The sequence below is a fragment of the Malurus melanocephalus genome, unplaced genomic scaffold (genome assembly GCF_030028575.1).
Source record: "Malurus melanocephalus ecotype Western Australia unplaced genomic scaffold, MMel_1.1 scaffold_275, whole genome shotgun sequence".
Classification (NCBI taxonomy): domain Eukaryota; kingdom Metazoa; phylum Chordata; class Aves; order Passeriformes; family Maluridae; genus Malurus; species Malurus melanocephalus.
Genome location: NW_026623507.1, coordinates 811,055 through 832,387, shown reverse-complemented (window position 1 = coordinate 832,387; position 21,333 = coordinate 811,055). Strand labels below are relative to the sequence as shown.

The window sequence follows — 21,333 nt, the reverse complement described above, 5'->3', positions numbered from 1 at the left end:
AGGAGCCCAGACGGGCACAGCGGGCGAGGAGCGCGGACCCCGCGGGCCGCTCTGCCGCACCCAAGCGCCGGGCCGGGGGGCCTCCGCGGGCCGCAGGCACCACCCCGCTCCCCGGGGCCGGCACTGACCTGGCGCCGCTTTGCAGCTCTTCCCGGCTCCGGGCGGCGCTTCCAGCGGCCCCGCCACTCGCGTCACGGCCGCGCTCGCCTCTGCCGTCAGCCACAGCGGCAGCGCCTGCGCCGCACCGCCCTCCCTGCCTCGCCTCACGGTGAGTGACAGCTAAACGAGCCAATCGCATGCTCGGATCCACTCCCGCCTTCCCGCCTCACGGGAGATAAACCAATCAGAAGTGAGAGCCCGGCTGGCCGCTGAGCAGTCAGCCAATAGCCTGAGAGAAGCCTCAAGAAGGCGCGTCGCGATTGGTGGGCACGCTGGTGGCGGGGCGCTGTTGCTAGGCAGGGTAAAGATGGCGGCTCTGGACAGGGTCAAGGTGCTGGTGCTGGGCGACTCTGGTGAGTCCGTGTCCCCTCAGGCCGTGTGTCCTTGGGGATCTGCTCCTCTCCTCCCTGCCCATCACCCCCCGAGAGCCCCACACTGCCCAAGCCTCGGTGCTGCTCCCGGCCTCGCCGCCTGTAACCCTGGCAGCGCCTCTCAGCAGTTGTTTTTTCTCTGTGCGCTTGCAGGTGTCGGGAAATCGTCGCTCGTTCACCTGTTGTGCCACAACCAGGTGCTGGGAAATCCGTCCTGGACAGTGGGCTGCTCCGTGGATGTGCGAGTAGGTGACGTGCATGGCCTCTAGGTGGGCCTGGGCCTCGAGTGTGAGGGAAGACAAGGGCCTTGACTTTTTATTTTAATCACTCTCCGCCCCAGAAARAGGTGTACTTTGATCGTGTGTTTGCTGAGGGCTTAATCTTCTGATGCAAGTAGTGTCTAATGTGACTCAAGCACATGTGTAAGCAAATTTTTTTTCCAAGTTTGTCAGAATCAGGCAAGATATTTGTCACTCGTAGCTTTTCTTCCTGCTGCAGTGGCCAATTCSTGGCATGTTAAAAGTCACAGGATGGCCAATTCCTTGAGAAACAGGCAAGGCAAGGCCAAGGTGTCAGGCAAAGCAGTTTTTTCAGGTTGTGGGTTTGTAAGAAAGCTCTGGGTGATGTCTGCATGTTAGAAAAATAAATTAAGGTATAGGGCCTGACATGCTTCAGTGGTCTTAGACCTGGGGGAGAAAGTTATTGTTGAGACCTGGACACCAAGAATGCAGAATTTATAAACCACAAAGACATGTTACAGAAGGCAGAGCTGGAGGAGAAACTTGGACAAATGCTGAGACTCTCCCTATCTGGGAAAAAGATAATAGAAAGGCTGAAAATGTGAGCTAGTTAGCACAAGAAGTGAGAAATCAATAACTAAGAGAAGATAGAATACTAATTAATGAAGAGAACTACGTGACTTGTAAGCCAGTGGACACCAATTCCTTTGTTTGCTAAAATGTATAAATACTTAGAAGTTTTGATGACTGATGTACATGTTTGCTACTTATGTACCTCAGTGCAGAATAAAATAGTGTTGATTTTCTGACCTAACTGGGTTAGAGAGTTTATTTCCTGTTTTGGTTTTTTTTCATATCTGTGACCATGGGGTTGCTTCTGCTCCTAACAACTTGCTGCAAGACCTGCTATGGAAGAAATAAGGATATTCATCCAGCAGTTCTTTGGCCAATCCTATAGCCTTCATGAGACATTGATAAATGCATTTTTTTCCTTCATCACTCTTTATATAATTCTCCTTGAAGTGCATTGCACTGGGTTAGGAATGTATTTCCCAAATTTGAGGAGAGGAACRTGGCAGTCCTGTTTGACTCTGGAGCAGAACTACCCAGCAGATTTGGGCATAGAAGTTGTTGATTAATAAAGTTGAGATGTCAGAAATTGGAAAAATATGTGGTCAKTTGGCATCCAGTACTGTCACCTGTGTTAATATTCTTGCAGTGCTGCCAGTGGGTTTTTTTTGCTTAAAAATAAGATTTTTTTAAGCAAAATCTTATTCCCAAGCACATCATGAGATATTAGGTTTGTTAATACTGAAATGTAAAGGATGCTCCTTGCTTACTTACCAAGCTTTATTTCATGTAACAGCTGTGGCATCCAATCCCTCCTGCTTGACTCATTCCATTTCTCTTCCATCTTCATCAAACTTGAGAGGTTTGAAATGATGTCAGCATGAGAATTTCTACATTTCTATCCAAGTGCAATAATCCTTCCAGCTGAAAGTGTAAGTGTCACGTGGATTAACTCCTGTGAGTTGGTGCTGTGCTTATTACAGTGTGAATTTTTCAATAGATCCACGACTACAAAGAAGGGACTCCAGAAGAGAAAACCTATTACATTGAGCTCTGGGATGTTGGAGGCTCCGTGGGCAGTGCCACCAGTGTGAAAAGCACACGAGCTGTGTTTTATAACTTGCTGAATGGTAAGTTTGTCTGGTGTACATACGGTTTTACTGTTTGTTATGAGCTCTCTTGGTTCTCTCAGGTTCCTTGTAACCTGGCTGAGGGTTACATTGTTYTCTTTTCTGATGTATACAGCAAAAACACCCAATACCATTCGTARGCAGAATTTGATGGATTCAGTTGTGAACAGCAAAGATATTTTAGGCAAACCTGAGCAAATGAGCTTCATCAGCYTTTCACTTCAGTCTTGTGCATCTGGCACAGCAGGGAGTTTTTGAAGGTGTAGTGATATCCCTTCCAGCTACACTTGCAGACATGAAGGTTGCCTTCACCTTTCTGGGCCTGATACACTGCAGAAATATTTCTATTTGTTCGGTTGTAAAACCTACTGCAGAGAAATCATTTGAATTTTTATGAATTTTGATAAATTACGTYCTCCCCTGGCAAACTTGAACTGTCTCCCATTAAATTGCCATATGCTGATAACCATCTTGCCTCTGCTCATTTAGCTTACCAATTTATTTTTAAGGATGGATTTTGCAACTTGCTGCATATATAGAAAGTAWTATTTTAAGCCTTCTGTTGACATACTGTCTTAAAGGCCCAGTAGTTCATCTGTGCCTCTAAAAAGAAAAAATAAGAGGTTGTAAACATTACASTGTGGTATTTCAATTGTTACTCTTTGTCATCCCAGGATAGTTCACTAAATATAGATGTGTATCAGACTAACAAAACCTTCTGAAAATCTGGCTCAAATGTTCTGTTTGATTCTCTTTGCTTGTTCCCACTCATTTGAAGACCTTTCAATAACATGTTAAACAACACAATAAACATTTTTGGTCTGTGATGAACCAGGTATTTCTTCCTCCTTTCTCAGAGGGAAAACTATGTTAGGTACTTCTTGSTTATATTGTTAACCAGACCTCTAAATAAGTCTTGAGGTGTGCCCTCAAAGCAAGCATTTTTGGTATATGAAAAAAAATTGATTTCTTTTTGATCCCAAATCCACAGTGTGCCCGTGAGGGTGGGTCAGACTTGGAAATGCTTTAGAACAGCCCATTAGGAAATGAAATCTTGGAGTCATGCATCTGAATTATAATTGATGACATTAAAGTAGAGTTATTTATCTCCACTGCCCGAAAGATATTAATTAGACAGCTCACATATGAAAACTGTTGACTTTGGTAGTTAACCTTGAGTCTTGTTTYTTTCATTAGATTAATTTCTCCATTAGAGCTTGTCTCACAAATTGTCTCTGTTTGACCTGATGTGAGAAGAGAAGATGAATGCATTCCTTCTGCCCAACTGACTGCTTCTGCTTTCTGGGCTTCCAGTGGTCTGGAAAGCTGAGATCAAAAGCCAGTTAATGTTTGGTTGTGGCAGCACCTGTTGATAAGGCTGGGTGTAGTTTGTTTTTGAATTTTCCACAGTTTTTCTGCTTTGCTGACTGTCCACCTGGTGTGCACTGTGATAGCTGAGGACAGTGAGGCTTTGCTTTGCAGCCCTTAATGTGGGAGGAACATTTCCTTGAGTAGTCACTGGTCCTGCCTGCTCTTTTTGGATGTTGACAGGGTTTTTTTCTGCTGGTGCAACTGACTGTGCACGTTTTAGGTGAAGCAGATAAGAGAGCTGACCAAGCAAAGACATAACTGAAGGAGAGTGTCTGGAGGTGGAGAATGTTTCTCCCAGCTTTGCAGTTCTGCCTCTGGATCTATTGGTGTAGGCCAAGTTATGTTGTTCCAGAAATTTTCTCCCTACACTGGGGTGGACATGGAGCTGAATTACCTTTTTATATTTTGAGATAAATGCTCTGAAATATGTAGTTGTGTTATGTTGGGAGCTCTCATGGGAGAGTCTGTGCACAGTCATGTGGGGTAGTGGAAAATGTTTGTGAAAATGTGGTCTGTTCATAGTGTCTACAGTGGGTGGCACCTTTGGAAGTTAAGGTGAAAGATTAAAATAGTAAGTTTTTTCCACCTGTATGCTGTGAAATGTTTTGAGAATGAATCCTGATGCAGATAATAGATATCATTCCGTTTTGTCCTTGAATGATAGCTTGATGTCTGAAGAAAGTGGGAACATTCCACATGTTGCAGAAGGTGTGAATAAATAGAAGAAATTTTCTAGCAGAGTTAGGAAGTGTGGTTATTAGAAGTGGGTATCTGTTAATAGCACAGCTGGGAAGTTTGACTCTGTCTCAGAATTTACATTTTGAAGGCTCATGGTAATGAAAAATGCTAGGAGCTTAATCTTAAGTACAAGAAGTCTTATTAATTCATGCTTCTACCAGCCATTTAGTGGACTATGAAATTTTATCAGTGTCTGTTTCCCCTTTGGATACCTTCCCAAGTASGTAGCATTAATTTTTGAAAATACAGGGAAGCAATAGTTCTCTCTGAACTCTTTTGAAACAAAAGCAAAGCCTTTCGACTTTATAGATGGTGTGACAAAACAATAATTATGTTTACCACATAGGTAAAACAGAGAAAGGCTAAATTCCATGCTGCAGTAATACAGAATTTCAGTATCATGAGAAGTACAGAATGAGTGAATGCCTGTGAGCCTTTTRCAGATTAAACCTGGGGTGGCTGTTTATTTCCTGCTTTCATGTGATTTTTCTTAGTTCTTACCCAATTCTTGATAAGCAGCTTTAAAAAACCTGTTGCATCCTGATATTTTCAACCTTACTTATTCACTGTAACTGAACTGTTTATACATCCCTTACTTCATTCTCAGATATCTGAGAACCTGCAGGTGTCATTTTGGTAAGATAAGGAAGAGAATATGTATCATTAAATAGCATTTTGCTGTCTTGTCTTTCACTCTAGGGATAATTTTAGTGCATGACTTAACCAACAAGAAATCATCYCAGAATTTGTATCGCTGGTCTTTGGAAGCACTCAACAGAGATGTTGCTCCAACAGGAGTTCTTGTGACAAATGGGTGAGTGAAAAACATACATGTAGTGTTAACACACAGTAATTCCAAGCTGTTGTAGAAGTCTTTGTTCATCTCTGAGGCTACTTGGTCTCCACATGAAAGTAGATGTGATTAGACTTTGAAGAAAAGAAAGAAAGAAATGGGGAATATCGAAGAATTTAGATGGGTGATTGTTCATCAAAACATTGTTGATATTTTATTTTGTTTTATATTGCCATTTAGACCGCTCTGACAGCAGATTCCCAAACTGTGTGTCAGAGACCTTGCTTTAAAGGAAAAGGTGTTTACTGCATCCTTTATTTGTCTGAGGCCTCTGTGAGAGAGGGTCCAGTCCCTGATATCTGAAAATTTCTTTGTCTGTACTGAGAGGTGCCATTGTACAGGAAGTGTAATGGGATGATGTGTCTGGGCCAAGAGGCTTTCCCTCCATGCACCAAGGCTGAAAAAGTTCAATTCATAGAATTTTGGTTTAGGTGATGAGGGAATTATTTTAGGAGCATGGCTAAAAGAGCTTAAAAAACTCTGCTCAAAAAGCAAGTTCATATTATCTCTCCAACCTTGTCAAGGATTTCCTGCTGTACCTCTATGCTCCTGTCAAGGAGGTTTTAAAATCATTACTAAACCTCACACATGAGCAGGAAGGCAATAATGAGGAGTAGCTTTTTGAGTGAAGAATATCAGTTGTTTTTCTGTCAGTTCTGGTACATGGGTGTTTCTGTAGAAATGTAGGAATGGSAAAGAGGATTTGCATCATATAAACWGCAAAATTCTCCAGTGTTGCSACAGACAGGTTCTTCACAATTRYTTTMATTTTCAAAAGTTTAACTCTGTCAAGAACAGATTTTCAGCCCCTAGCAATTGCTTACTCAAGTTGTTGTAAAATTACTTTGTAAAAAGCTTAGTTTAGGTAAAATGAACAACAAGTGATTATCCTAGCCAAGGAGGATGATTGAAACTTGGATTCCTGTGTCCTGGCTTAGATACTGCACATTCTCACTTAGATAAATAGACCATTAATAAATAAATTACTAATTTTCTGAAAGGGCCAGGGGAGGTGATGTTGTCCCTGTGCCCACTTTCATGGCCATCACCTCATTCAGGATTGTATTTTTTCCCTCATCAGTGACTATGACCGTGAACAGTTTGCTGATAACCAGATCCCACTGCTGGTGATAGGAACTAAACTGGATCAGATCCCAGAAACYAAGAGGAATGAAGTTTTGACCAGAACAGCTTTCTTGGCCGAGGATTTCAATGCTGAAGAGATAAATCTGGTTAGTATCCTTGTTATCAGTGTTGTTTTTCTTTCATATGGAAGTCAGTCCAATTTTTAGGAAGTACAGATGTAACAAAAATTTGGYTTCTGGAATTTTTTTTGGTTTGTTGTGCCCCTTGCTCAATGAAACAGATATCTTTGTTTCACTATGGGGAGATGTAATGAGTATTATATAAGGTCAATAAAGCTTAGAATTGATGGATGGGAGTTAAATTTTCCATTTCATATTCATAGCTCTGACATAGGCTGTCTCTGAGTGAAACCTGAAGATGACTTTACATAGAAAAATGGGTATAAAAATACACATGTGCTGTGTGAATGGTTGTATACACACTCATAATCTCAGGTATAGCCTGTACAAATTGTAGCTGGTGGTGGAAGGAAGATGTGGAGCATCTAGAGGGTTGCTTGGAATTCTGCAGTTGATTCTCAGAACAGAACTTGTCTTTTTCTCTGAAATGACTGTGCAGAAATCAGCAGATTCATTGTTTGCCTTGCTGATGGTGTGTGTCAGGGGAAGGGTATGTGGATTTTCTTTTATTGATTTCCTTGTGCTTGGTTTGTTGTTGTTTTTTGTGTGTTCTAGGATTGCACCAATCCTCGTTACCTGGCTGCAGGTTCATCCAATGCAGTCAAACTAAGCAGGTTTTTTGATAAGGTAAGTCAATTAAATGGTGTTTTATTATCTTATGTATTGAATGCTGTCTGGGATTTGAGCATGARCAACAGTTTGAGCTGTTCCTTTCATGTTCCACTTTTTGGTCTGGTGTGTGGAGGCCAGAGATTGGTCTGCTTTTGGAACCCTTCAGAAGACAGCTGATCTGCTTGGGAATTTAATTCTTGGTCTGCAAAGAGCAATGAAAAAGAAGTCACAATTGTGCAAAAACAYTTTGCTTATGTTTTTGAAGTCATCTGGCAGGCAAGAATCTGAGATAGTCATGCAAGACTGGTTAGCTCTGTTGATCCTGGTTAAATAAACCTTTAGAAATTGAGAAATTAAATAACAATATGACTCAGCCCTCACAAGAAAGAGACCACCAAGGTCCCCTGAGAAAATGACAGAAGGAATTCTGTGCTTTAAACATCCCCTGAGCAAAGATAGAACAGTGGGGCTGCTGTGCAGTWGGAGGAACCACTGTCCCTGCAGAGAGGGAATGGAAATTACTGACTCTGATGCAGAAGGAGACAAACAAACCATTGCCTTCATCACTCAGGAGGGCTAAATTAAGTGTGTTGAGGTTGAGGCTGAGGATAATACAGCTTTTCTAAGAGGTGGCAACTCTTTCTAGGGGTGCTAAAGCAGTAGCCTGGAGCAGAGATGTGGGGTCAGACCTTGTCCCAGTTAGCCTTGAGTTTCAGTTCTCACATGTGAARTGTTGGTTGGAATGTGAGGTTGTGCATGTGCTGTGCAAGCTAAGCTCATTCTCTGTTGTTCCCAGGTCATAGAGAAGAGATACTTCTTAAGAGATGGCAATCAGGTTTGTCGTTTTTCCTCCTCTTTTGTTTCAGTTCTGCCTGTGTAATGTGAACTGCTGGCACAGTCCTCTTTAAAACATGGTCTTCATGCAACTTAAATGATAATCTGTGCTGGTGATTGAGTTCTTGTATCTGTGCACAGGTWTTATGGATAGACAGAAAAATGGCTGACTTTTGTTAGCTTAAGTATTTCTCTGTGATGTGATTGGCAGTGGAATACTTTAATATGCTAACAGTAAAAGTTGAAAGAGTGAGGTAAAATGGGCAAATACAATTTCTTTCAGCTCTGTCAGCTTCAGGCTTCTTGGCTGCAGATTTAGGCCATAGATGCTATCCTGAAGGTCAATGAAAAGGTTTCTGTTTTCACAGCTACAACTAAATGTTATGTTTAATGCAGTTTTCATAGACTCAGTGGAACCACAAGAAGAAGGCAGTGTGATACCAGCTTGTCATTCATTCCTAAATGACTGAATTAACTGTTTTCAGCACTGTTGGGGAAGTATTAGCAAAATGACTTCTTTTTTGGGCAGGCCACTTCAACTTTTGTGCCCTCCACCATCCCAGCAGGGAGTAGTGAACTTGCATTTACCATTTGTAAAGGTGTTGCAAATTGCTATGCAAAGCATCTCTGAAGTAAAGTCACACCTATAGTTAGAGGTGTGCTGAAAGCCCCTTGGGAGAGCAGGGGAAAAAWAGTCACAAATTACAAAATGCTTCCTTTCTTTGAGCACTTTTTTTAGTGCCTTTTAAAAATAAACTTGCTTTTGCCTCTTTCAGTTCTGCATGATGCCTTTTTTTCCTCCCCTCTCCCCCTCTCCTCTCCAAATTCAAATGAAAGGAAGTTTCCCTTTCATGGGAATAATATCTTAATGCAGAAACCCGTGTTTGTGCTGGTTGTCTTTGATGCAYGATGTAAGATTTTTATTTTTATTATTTGATCATATTTAATGGCTAGCCAGGGATTAACTATGCATTCCTTATGGCTGTGTGCCAAAGATTGCAGCCTGCTGATGACTGTCTGCTTCACTGACAAGAGCTCAAATGTTTAAAACAAATCCTAAGTAACAAACAGAGAAAAAAATCCAGATTGGAAATGGAGATTTCAATACAACTTCTGATGTTATCATTTGAAGTWTTCTACCTAATATAACTCCTACCAGTGTGTTTGTGTATTTTCCAGAGTAGGTCACTACAATCACTTGTGTTTTGAGGTATTTCTGTTGAAAACTTCTTCAAGATGAAATGAATGATAAGTTTCAAATTCATAGCTATGACTTCAGTCATATCTCTGATAAATAAATAATTATGATTCTTAATTAGTGACTTTGATGTAAAAAATCCTAAAGCAGAAAGTTTTTACCTATGATGTCCAGCTACTTTTTAGTTACAACAATTTCATTTTTCCTTTTTTAAAAACCCAAAGCAGTTTTCATAACATGAACCTTTGTACAAAATTTGCCTCATTTTATCCTTAGATGTGACTTCTTTTCAGAGATGAATGAAACAATACCTCAGTGAATACCTTGCCTATGTGTTTAAGTTTAATTTGGCCTGAAAACCCAAAGTAAATATAATCTGTGGAATTTTTAGTGAAGTTTTATTTTGGGAAAGCTCTTTAGCTCTCTGTTTATCAATGAAGTATGTAACCTGAGCAATCTACTGTGAATTGTAGATGATGTTTTCATCCCCTACCATCCATACATGCCCTTGTTCTCCTGGCATGATTTGTAGTGCTTGGCTRACTCTCTCCATTTTAATAGACTGTATTTCCTACAAAAGTGTGGAATTATTTTGGGAGGATGTGTTTACTGGGTCTTGTGTGTAGTTAGTCAGGTAAAAGTTACTCTGGACTGTAATCAAAGAGTTTTATGATGCCAGCAGGGCAGRTATGCAGTATTAAAAAGCAGCACATCACTTGCTTTTGGGGATTTATAGAAGCATTGGATTGAAAATCTGTCTGAAATACTGTTAAAGCCAGAGAAGCTTCTGATGGTTTCAAGTGGATGTTCTTTGTAAACATCTATTGTCCATGTGTAAGCAGTGTCTCCACACAGGCTGCAAGAGCTAATCCTTTGTATTRTTGCAGCCATTTCTATTTTGATGGTTTTCTTAAAGCTTTCAGCCATAGATAAACCTGTGCTTTCAGCTGCCACTGAAGTGCTGCTGCCCAGGTTTGAAGATATAAAACCTCAACAGCTCTTTGATGGGGCTTGCTTATATTACAGTTTGAAAAATAAATGGAGGAAAAATTCTTGTATGCACTTGAATCTTGRGGGAAATACAGGCTTTGAAATCTGTCATTAACTGGGTTAGGATTGAGGCTTTCCATTTCCCTCACCAAAAAGCCTTAAAGAGCTGCACAGAACAAATGAGCCCTAGTGAAGCTGTATTTAATTAGAGGTGCTCCTCCAGCAGTCAGCTGAAGCTCTGTAGCTCTGAGTGTGGTCTAGAGGGAGCTGGTGCTGATTCTTTCCTTATCTTGTCTTTCCTCTTTCCAGGTTCCTGGCTTCTCTGATAGGAAGAGGTTTGGAGGAGGAACATCAAAGACCCTTCATTATGATTGAGCACTGARGAAGTGGAAGATGACTTCTCTGAGTTCCTCATGACATTCCCATTCCAACTGGATGCTCAAAGACAATAATGCTTCTGTCAAGCAGAGTAAAATGATACTACAGCTGGCTAGCCTGCTGAAGCTTCTCTTCTTGGAGAAGACTTGGGAAAGGTTTTCCAAAAACCTAATCTGAAGCCCAGTGTATTTTTTAGGATTTCAGGCCATCTGGATATATCAGAACATCTGGGGRAAGTGTGCAATAAGTTGAATGCCTCTCACACTGCTGTGGGAAACTTTATCATCCACAGCATGTACATGTGACATCCTTGTCTCCATTTTGGAAAACTTGTGGACAGTCTTTGCAATGACTTGCAGTCATTTACCTCTAAAGGAAAGATGAGATTGAGTGGGCCTCTCATTTACTGTAAAGTGACCAAAACAAGTGAGCAAAACCTAAGGATGGGCAAGGAGTGGTGTGGAAAATGACAGAACACCTTCATTAAATGAGTGTTGTCTCACCTACAGCACACTGTTCATCCCTRTTCAAAAGGGATAAAAGCAATAGGCAAGATACAAAAAAAAAGATTTGAAGCCTTAAAAAGAAATATTAATAGAAAACAACAGGTGATAATTCTGCTGCTTAAATTAAAATTGTTTACTTTGGAGAGGGCAAAGTAAATCAGGTTCTCCTGTTTATCTTTTCATAAGTGATTGTTGTCTTGTTCTTTATATTAAATTAAAAAGCAATGCATTGAAAACTGATGAAAAAAGTAGTTTTTTTACAGTGCWTATTTGGAACAAATATGACATGGTCCTACTGAGCCTGAGAACTTAGTGGATTCAGAAAACATGACATGTAAGAACATCCTCTGAATTMCAATGGATAGAATTTAGAGGGGATTATGAAGCTGTGTAAAAAATAGGAACTGAGCATGATTAGAAGGAAAGTTCTTTGATACAGATGTTCCCTTTACATATTTAGCACTAAGGATAAAGGAAACTTGACCTAGTCTGCTCTTCTTAAATAGCCCAAGCTTTGCACCATTTCACACCTCACCAGAATTACCTGGAGTGGTGTAAACCTTATTTATGACATTTTCTTCTTTCCACTCCTTCCTCACAATYACCTCTAATGGTTAAGCCTCTGGCAAAGGCTAACTAAGAGCTGGAGTTAGATATAAATAGAGATTAATCATAAATGGGTATAGAAAAAAGTAAAATGCCAGTGTAAAATTGACAGCAGAGTTCTGCAGTCTCTGGATTACCTCTGCCTGCAGCTCTTCTGGCAGCTGCTTGGAAATAAATGCAAAACTAAATGCAAAACTGTCTATTGCCACTAATCAGGCACAAAAGTGACAACTGGGGGCACCACTCAAACTCATTAAAAACAGGAATGCTTTGCTTTTCCTTAGGCCATTTCCAGAAAGGTCTGGGAGCAGTTGTAAGGATGAGTACTGKAGGTTTTTAGGTGCCTGTGGGAAATAGGTTGTTAGTTTACACTTAGCTTACAACCAGAAAAAACAAGGTACCAAAATATTCATAATAAATAACCCATGTCTGAGCTGTGCAGCTCATGACAGCACCAATGTCTGTCTCTGATCCTCTGASAATGAAAACTGGAATTATTTTCAGCAGAGCAGAGCAATCCCCCTGTCTGTGTGTTTTAAAATAGGCCTCTAGCCCAGAATAAGTATATTGTTTGTTTAGATCTCATCAGGCACCACAATTAGGTCTTTCCTTCTCAGGAGAAGGAGATGTGGAATGGAGTTGTGCATGTTGATTATGTTACATTTATTTTTGCAGGGAATTCCAGCATCTTGTCAGAACCAGGGGTATGTGAGTAGCTGGAGTTAGTTACAGCATTTTTTGCACTTTAACCTTTTTCAGCTGCCCAGAAAAGGTTCACTTGCAAGCTTAGGGATGTGGTACCAGACAGTTTCCCTGTGTCACTCTTGGTTTATGTGTTTTATTTTCTCTGTGCACACACACCCCCATCTCATTCCCAGTGACCCTTCTATCTTTCTTACTCTCTGCCTATACTTCATTCTCTCTTCCTCCAGCTCCCTTTCTCCCAAATGTGTATCCCTCTTTSTCCCCCAAGGGGTTTGGCAGAACTTTCTGTTTGATCTGTGACCACTTTGATGATGGGGGGATAGGCAGAATGAATATGAATATRTCCTTAACATGGAAAATTTAGCAAAAATGCCACTGGCTTTTTAAGCATGTGAAACCTATCCAGTAATGGGATTTTGGGTGAAACCTTAATACAAATTTTCATTATCGATTATAGAGGCAGCTGCAATGTGCTCCATTTATCACAAATGAGAGATGAGCTGCTGTGTCTTAGCCTGCAGTCAGTGTCAGTCAGGTATGCTGAAGTCAAGGTTTGGGTTCTCATTTCTTAGTGGATAACAAGGTGACATTTTCACTGATTGAAAACCCTCTGCTTTTCAGCAATGGGAGCTTTGTCAGTCAGCTCCTCTTGTTAGAAATCATGTTTCTGTCTCACTGTCCTTAGGAGGATGCTGGTTACTTTGATTCCTTTGTACAATTGAGCAAGTGTGTGGCTTAGTGCTCCAGTTTGCTTCGACAAAAAGCCATTATCATTATTGATGAACCTGTCACTGGCTGGCAAATTACCAGAAGTGTGCAGAGGTAAAGCTTTCCTTAGGGTGTGCTTTGCTGCAGCACTGCATGTTAGGTCCTCAGACACATGGGAATTTCAGAAAAAAGCATCATGTGKAAGAGGGGAAGGGAAAATAAAATCAGTCCCAATCTTTAATTTCAAATATCATTTGCAAAGTGAAGGCCTGTGACATGTAGCTCAAAGTATTATTCTCAGTTTTTATTATCCACGTGTGCTRCTGTAGGTTTATTCTGACACCTGATCAGTAAATGTGGAAAATGTTTCTTTCTGGCACACGAGAACACAATGGAGAAGTTAAATCGAGTGTTGGTCATTAACAGTGGCCATGTGAACAGCATAAGGGATTTCCAGTTGTGCAAAGCTGCAGTGAACAGCAGTTCTCAGGACCTAACTTTAAACACATCTGAAATGAGATGTAGCCCCCTAATAGTGAGAGTGGTGATGCCTGGAAGAGTCAATGGGGTCAAAAGCGGATTTGTCAGTGTTTTGGGTTTTTCAGGGTAGCATCAGTAGCTTTGGGAAAGGCTTTGGCACAGCTTTCAGGACAACCAGCACACTTGTAAGGAAGCTGTTTAGACAATCACAGCAAATATTTATCTGTGGCAGCAAAGACCCTGTGAAATCTTCCTTTGGCAGTCCAGCTGCTCAGCCAGCCCCTGCTGCAGTTACCTTCAAGCACAGACATGTGTTTTCTTTTTCCTGCTTTGGTATTGTATCACTGAGGTACAGCCTGTTGTGCCCCTTGGGCTTATCAATGCACAGAAATTCTGGTTTCACACCTACTGAAATTGCACAGGGAAGTTTATTCTCAGCATATCACCATGGACTCCTCTCAAAAAGTTGTTGAACACAAGACAAACTCATGAATAAAAACGCATGCTCTTTCTTGACTGGATCAAATGAAGTCTGGACCGTGTGAGCAAACCAACTTAAAATTCAGTCATAWTTTTGACTAGGAGGAGCATGAAGTRAAATAGTGGGTGATTAACCCATGCACATCTMTGTTCCCTTTGACCTGAAAATTAATGTTTACACAGTAGAAATGCCCTGCTGGCTTTGGGTTAAAGATTTATTAAAGGACAAGAGTGCCCAGTAGCTGTGAAGGCTGTAACTGTGGTCAGAGCTTTTATCTTGCTGTCAGATACCATCTGCTCCTCCTGAGGCTTCTTCTGCTCTGCCTTACATGGCTTTGATGGACTGCCCTACCCTTGCTGATTAAAAAAATTCAGTGGCTGGCCAAAGTTAGCACTCTCTTTAGCCAAWGCACCAGAGTGGGGAAGGACAGAACAAGGCAATGGGACTAAATTTTCTTCTAAGAGGGATGGTTCTAGCTTGAAGCAGAAGCATCATAGCAAGGTGAGCAGGTGGCTTCTCCAGCTCCTATTCATGCAGCATCTGCTTTTTGGCAACAAGGAATGTGTGCTTTCTGCTGCAGACAACTTTTATGATCATTCCTGAACAAATAAATGATAATAATTAACCTGTCTGGCATCTCCTGCTGAAAAGTCCCAGAAAAATGACAAGGACGTATTTCATAAGAGCCACTGTACAGGAAAGTACATGTTATTAAAAAATAATAAAAAAAAGACTTTTTTAGCACAATGCTGTTGGCAGTGCTAAAAAAGAAAAGTATAAATATTATTGATTTATTTTGCTATATTGTGATGAAGGTTCAAAAAAGAGATTAAATCTCTTGGTACTAAGTAGTAGACTATAAAATAAAYAAGGACAGCTCCTCTAGAGAGCTCCTGTCCCATTTGGTAGTTTGCAAAGGGTTAACAAACAAAGAGCAGATGCAAGTTGGGGAAGCTGGGATCATGCAGACAGGAGTGAATGAGGATGTTTATTAATATGTACATCACAAATGCATTTTAGGGGGATGAAGGCAGGCAGGAGGAGAGGCTGCTCCTTTGAGAAAGAGGGTGTGTCACTGTGAAAAGCAGCAGCACAAATGCATCAGAAGGGATCTGCCTCACTCATCTCTGACCTGTGTTGTTCACAGGACAGAAGAACCTGACATTTTGGACTGGACAATGCCTTGCTGCAGGAAGCARTGGTGAGCTGTGATCCAATAATATTTCTCACCATGGCCCCACTAACTGAATCAGCAGGAAACAAAATGCCTTTTMATGCATATGCTGTGAATTCAAATGATGAGTCCCCTTTGGATCAAATACAAGCTGCCTCAACTTCTCTTTGAAAGGAGATATTTTCCATTCTTCATCCTTCATTCATCACCAAGATGTTGAACAGTAGCTGCTAAATTTTCAGTAAGTCCCTTGGTACTTTAACCTTTCTGAAGCAGATGAGCTCTTTGATGCTCAGATGTCTCTGAGAACAGTTCTCAAGTAATAAGTTGCTGTTACCACCCAGCTGCACATACACCATGTAACAGATACAGTGGGATTGGTCTGGCATCTTTTGCTTTTTTATTTTTATATWTTTATTTTTATTTTTATATATTTCTTCTTGTTATGTCTTTCAGCTGGAATCTCCTTGGAGTAAAGGCCAGGTAAAGCCATGCACTAAATAGATGTCATAAACCCAGAAAGGCAGGTGGGAAAACACTGAGTGCTTTTAATGCTCATTCTTCCAGGTTTAATTTGTTGTGTTTATGGCTCATGTTCATGCAATAACAACAATTGTGTTTCCGTGTTTTGAATTTATCTGATAACAAACACATTGTTAAAATATAATGTTAATTGAAGAATTAATTAATTGAACATATTAATGAAGTCCATCTATACTTCATGTTACATAAGATTTATAGTTAAGATTTATACTGCAACTAACAAAAAGGCTTTTAGGCTAAATCACAGGATCACTGAGGTTGGAAGTGACCTTTGGAGATATCCAACCCTCTGCTTGAGCAGGTTGAACCTGTCCAGATGGGTTTTGAATATCTTCACATTTGGAGAATGCACAATCTCTCTGTGCAATCTGTTCCAGTGTTTGACCACCACTTAATATTCACATTTATGGGCAAAAAAAAGAAGTCCCYAGARCTACAGGCCAGTCAGCCTCACCTCACCTCCATCCCTGAGAAGGGATGTTTCCAGGCAACTAATCCTGGAAAACATTTTCACACACATGACAAACATGGACTTGTAATTTCCCTCTTAAATGTTATGGGCTAGGACAGAAAAACAACATGTTAAGATATTTTTCCATATTTCATATCATTTGGAGGTCAATAAATCAAGTGGCATTTCAACTAATAATGTTTTTCTTGGAATGGAATGGAATGGAATGGAATGGAATGGAATGGAATGGAATGGAATGGAATGGAATGGAATGGAATGGAATGGAATGGAAAAGCATATTTAGGCAGCCTAGCAAGCTTTAAAGCACTACATGGCCACCAAGTGAATAAAGTGACAACACCTTGTCCTTTTTAGGAAACAAGAACAACCAGGAAATAGGACTACACATAATTAAAAAGCAACACCTTTATTTTTACCTGTCCCATGAGAAGAAAACAAGAGAATGGGGCCTGTAAAGACATATGAGCAAGGTGAAATGTAGGTTCTCAAAGGGAAATGTAAACTAAAATGTGATGTTCTCTCTCCTGCTGTGTGTCTCAGTAAAAAGGGATCTTGGAAACCYCTGAAACTTTGCAACTGCACTTTGCTAAACTGTAGTCAAATGTGTAATTTTTCACTGTCATAAAATAAGTGAGGTGAACTTTTTACTCTTAAATATTGTCTGGTAGGAAAGGAGTCTCAAGGGTAGGTGACAAGTGCCAGGTACTTCATTTCTTTGGCAATGATAAATTGCTGCTCAGGGTGAGCTAAAACATTCTCAGTCTCTGCCTCATCCTGGAGAATTCCTCTCTGCTGGAGCCATTTTTTATGGAAAAGCTAGAACCAGTTCTTTTCATACAGCCCATCTTCTCCTTCAGGGCATACAGCAGGTGATGGAAAGGGAAAAACAACTCCTTTTTTTTTTTTTTTTTTTTTTTTTTTGAGGGGGGTTAAGTTGAGAATTCAAAGTATAAAAAAAAAATCAAATAAAATCAATTGTGTTTTCTCCTTGTGTAACTTCTGGAGTGCAGAGCTACTTTCATTAGTATTCAGTAGCTAAATGCTTGCTGCCACTTCTTCCCCAGCAACAGCTTTTTTGAACAATATTAATACTTCTGAATTTGTAAGTTCCCCTCACTAGCTCTAATCACAGGAATACAAAATGCTCCYCTGCTTTTGGCCCCAAACTGTTGTATACTGTTGCCACACAGTGTTTCACAAATATCATTGCCTTCCCTACCATGGGGATGTGATCTCTTCTATCCCCAAATGTAACACAGCTCAGAAGAATTAATAAACAAATATTAGAATAATAAACAAATATCAGATATAATAAACAAATATTCCTTACACATTTAGAGGGTTGTGTATGAAAATTGCTACAGGTTTAATTTATGAAAAAAAGCATATAAAACAGCTGGAAAATGGATTTTCTTGGTTCTAAATACCTTGTTCTTTGCCCTTCTCCATGTGTGGGAACTATGACCCCTTTTTTTTAACATCTAAGGGGGAAGAGGAGCAGTGAGGAAACCCAGTCCCTGTTTATTCAGATCGATCCTGGGGTTGGTTCTGCAGAGAAGGGCTGGCATTTGGTTAAACACAGACTGGGCTGAGCAAACAGGTTGAAAATTCCCTTGGACTTTCTCACTGCCAGCACTGTCAGGCTGCCTCCAGCCCAGCTCAGTTGATCAGTGAGGCTTTGCTTGGCAGGTTCCTTTGCTCAGATACCTGCTCAGGGTTTGTGTCTGCTCCAAGAGGAGGAAAAACAGGAGGAGGATGACGGGTGGCCTGCAGGTAAGAGTTCAGATGTGGACACCCCTTCTTTCACTCTAATATTCTGGGCTCTGTTTCATTTCTGCCCTTCTTTGGTGTGTTTTTAAAGCTTTCTTGAGATGAAGCATTTTGCTGTGTTTCATCTACAAATAGCCATTTTTCTCCCTCTTCACCTCCTTTGGAAATCATCCTTGGTCAGGATCTCTTCATGGTGGGAGTTGTCCTTGCCCCACCCTCTGCACTCACCCCTCCTCCTGTCCTGGCTGCCAGGGGGTGTTTCATCCTCAGCCTATGAAATCTGGCTGGCAGCATCTGCCCAGATGTTGCAACCTTGGGGAGCAGCTCCATCCAGAGCCATTTTTCAATTCCCCTTTAGGATACCCTGGAACAGCAATGTTGGCACCATGCCCTCCTCTCCCAGCCYCACTGGGGCAGGAGCTTTCCCTGCAGCTTTTTGCCAGAGCATGGGGGAGCTTTGGGAGGAGGGAGGGTGTGATATGATGGGTTTGTGGCCCAAGCATAGGAAAATGAGAATTGAACCCTGAATGTCATCAGTATCTTGTCATGGGGGACCCATGAGTGCTGCTGCAGGCAGGACTGCCAGTCCTACCCCAGGACTCAAAAGCTTGTGCAGGATCGTATTTCTCCCCAGACTTGAGGGATGTCATGGTTACTAAACCAGTTCCTMGCCTGGAGATCTGTGTGTGTGCTCCTTCACCACCTTCTGTAAAACTCTTTATTTTCCATGGTGCTCTTTCAGGTCTTCTCATTCCCCTCTGAGCAGTCCTTTCTCCTCACACAGACAGATTTCACTGTGCCTTTTCCTTGCCTGTCCATGGCACCTCCCAGTCTCACTCTCCTGTTTCAGCCTTGGCCCTGTACTATTCCAGATGAGGAATAATTATGGCTGGGGCTGCATCTTCCATGTCTGTTTTTGGCTCACTCCTGGCAGCCCCTAATGCCTTTCTGGCTGCTGTGGGGCTGAGCATGGGTCACCTCTGAGACATCACATGTGTCCCTTCCCCATCATCACCTCCCCTGCTCCACCTTCTCTTGGCCCCAAAACTCCTGTTTTACCCTTCCTTTCCACTCCCTTGGCATCCTGGAGACCCAGCAGAGGGTGAAAACCCTGCTCTGCTCATTGTCTCAAAAACTCATGTCAATGTTCCTGCATTTGTGGATTGAATGGAGCTGATAAAAAGTGCTTCTTGTTGAGAGAGGAATGTTATTTTCCTGTGTCCTGCAGCAGGGSCTGATAGAGAAATATATTATGCAGTGTTTGAAGAAGGGTCTTAATTATTTTGCAAACGATGTGTTCAGACTTCAAATGYGTTTTCCCCATGCCTGCTGTCTAATCTGGGCAGCAAAAGGTTGTGGTTTATAGGTCAGAGCCTGACACCCATGGTGAGCACTCTGCTTTATATCTCGGTTATTCCAATCAATGAGCTTTGCTGAATTTTTTATGCTGTGCTGGGCTTTTATCTCTCTCATTTTAACGAAAAAAAACTACAAAACAAAAACCAAAGTGGAGTCACATGAATTCCTAAGGTTCTGTTGGCATAAAAATCAACAGGATCTTGAACAAAATAACAACAATAGTTAAAAGCAGAACTCTAAACAAAAAAGCCACAGAGAATATTTTGTGTAACAGAGAAACCACCTGCCTAATTACAATAGTGCCATCAACCTGGAAATATCTGTAACTTGTCTGGGAACTGCAGAGGCTGGGTAGAGACCTAAAGGGAGGTGCTTTGGACTCAAATCATGGTGCCACTTGATGGAGAAGGGTTGGGTTCCATCTTTACAGATTTTTTCAGCCCAGGAAGGATGCTCTGGTGCTGGGCAGGCACAAAGGGGTCAKTTCCCTTGGCTTGGGGGCAACCTGGATCAGCAGGGTCCCTGCATGGTGCCCCAGAGCCCAGGAGCAGGAGGATTCCAAATCATTCCAAGACATGGCACAGCTTTTTGGGAGCCCAAATAACGTTTGACACCAACCCCTACGGGCATGTAGAGGAGAGAAACCTCTCTGAGCTCTGCCACAGGGGAAGACAGAATGAAACAGTGAGTAAGAAAAGCCACATCCAACATCTAGGCAACATCTTGGAGCCACACTCAGGATGATAAATCACCAGCAAGATGTCTCCTCTCCAGCAGCTGCAGTCTTGCCAATGTCTTTTTTYCAGCCCTCAATGCAGTTACCTGAGAATTCTATTTTTTTTTTTTTTCTTGGCAAGAAAGAATTTATTTGACCAAACAATGATGCAGCAGCTTGTGCTGCCACTGTGGAGGCAGCGTGGCAATGCCACCCTCTGCAGCCCCTGGTGCAGCTTTCCATCCATCCATCCATCCATCCATCCATCCATCCATCCATCCATCCATCCATCCATCCATCCATCCATCCCAGTGGGAGATGCCACCCTGCCTTGCTGCACTGGGAAAAGGCACCAGCATGGGCACAAAACAGCCACAAGATGCTTGCTGCTGAGTTGGTTTTCTTCCTTTCTTTCCTCTGGCCCAGCAAGCAGAGGCAATGGGACTTTTGGGGTGTGGATGGGCAGGCCACATGTGCAGGTCACCAGCTTTTTAGCCTGAAGGACAAGGGATGGATTTGTCCCAGCAAAATCTCTGCTCCTCCTTTGCCCCTCGCCCCAGCAGTGTGGCACAGGGAGCACACGATGCTTCCCAAATGCACAAACCCTCCAAAGAACCKCTGCCTTCAGCATTCAGCCTGAATGAATTTTTTTTTTTTTTTTTGTTTTTCAGAGCCTGTCAGATTTTGCTGGCTATTCCCCCAGAAAATCAGCTTCTCTCCCTTCTCTTCTCCCTTTCTTCCCCTTTTCACCAGGGCTGCCCCTTGAAGCACCTTTATGTTACTGGCAGAGGAGGATGCAGTGTGGAAATCTCAGTTAATTCTGGAATTGCTGCAGTCCCATCAGATATTGCTGCATTTCCGTTTAAAAGAAGGGAGGGGAAAAAGGCTCCAGTACAATCCATTTGCCAAGGCTGCTTAGGTGACCTCCTGCTTTGCATATCAATGTGGCTCTTGCAGAACCCAGCSGAGAGCAGCTCCTAGCGATGGAGATTCATTTAAAAGATGAGAGAAATATCCTSCCCGAACCGATGGAAAGCAGGATGKTTTCAGGTTCACCATGAGCAGGGTTTGCAGCCAGCCTGGRCCCCCTGGGAATGGTTTTTCTC

The 21,333-nt window shown here is 41.8% G+C and overlaps 3 protein-coding genes across 7 annotated transcripts in view; 2 read left to right on the top strand and 1 right to left on the bottom strand.

Annotated features, from left to right (window-relative positions):
• The window catches only part of GTF2E1 (general transcription factor IIE subunit 1), a 48,361-nt gene extending 47,585 nt beyond the window's left edge, over positions 1–776 (bottom strand). For 2 of the 5 annotated variants that reach the window (XM_057376232.1, XM_057376233.1), the window contains exon 1: positions 129–249. The gene's annotated coding sequence lies outside the window, so the exon portion shown is untranslated. Of the gene's footprint in view, positions 1–128; positions 250–709 lie in introns of those variants that run through there. The other 3 variants (XM_057376230.1, XM_057376229.1, XM_057376231.1) reach the window with 2 other exon arrangements.
• Positions 431–11,472, top strand: RABL3 (RAB, member of RAS oncogene family like 3). Its single transcript, XM_057376234.1, has 8 exons — positions 431–512; positions 684–775; positions 2,340–2,469; positions 5,278–5,392; positions 6,513–6,663; positions 7,252–7,323; positions 8,105–8,143; positions 10,640–11,472. Exons 1-8 carry the CDS (start codon positions 467–469, stop codon positions 10,703–10,705), a joined length of 711 nt encoding a protein of 236 aa, XP_057232217.1. The 5' UTR covers positions 431–466; the 3' UTR covers positions 10,706–11,472.
• A 6,465-nt stretch (positions 11,473–17,937) lies between these two features.
• The window catches only part of HGD (homogentisate 1,2-dioxygenase), a 23,930-nt gene continuing 20,534 nt past the window's right edge, over positions 17,938–21,333 (top strand). The window contains exon 1 of the mRNA XM_057376241.1: positions 17,938–18,156. Within this exon, the coding sequence (XP_057232224.1) occupies positions 18,139–18,156 (18 nt within the window). The 5' untranslated portion in view covers positions 17,938–18,138. The remainder of the gene's footprint in view (positions 18,157–21,333) is intronic.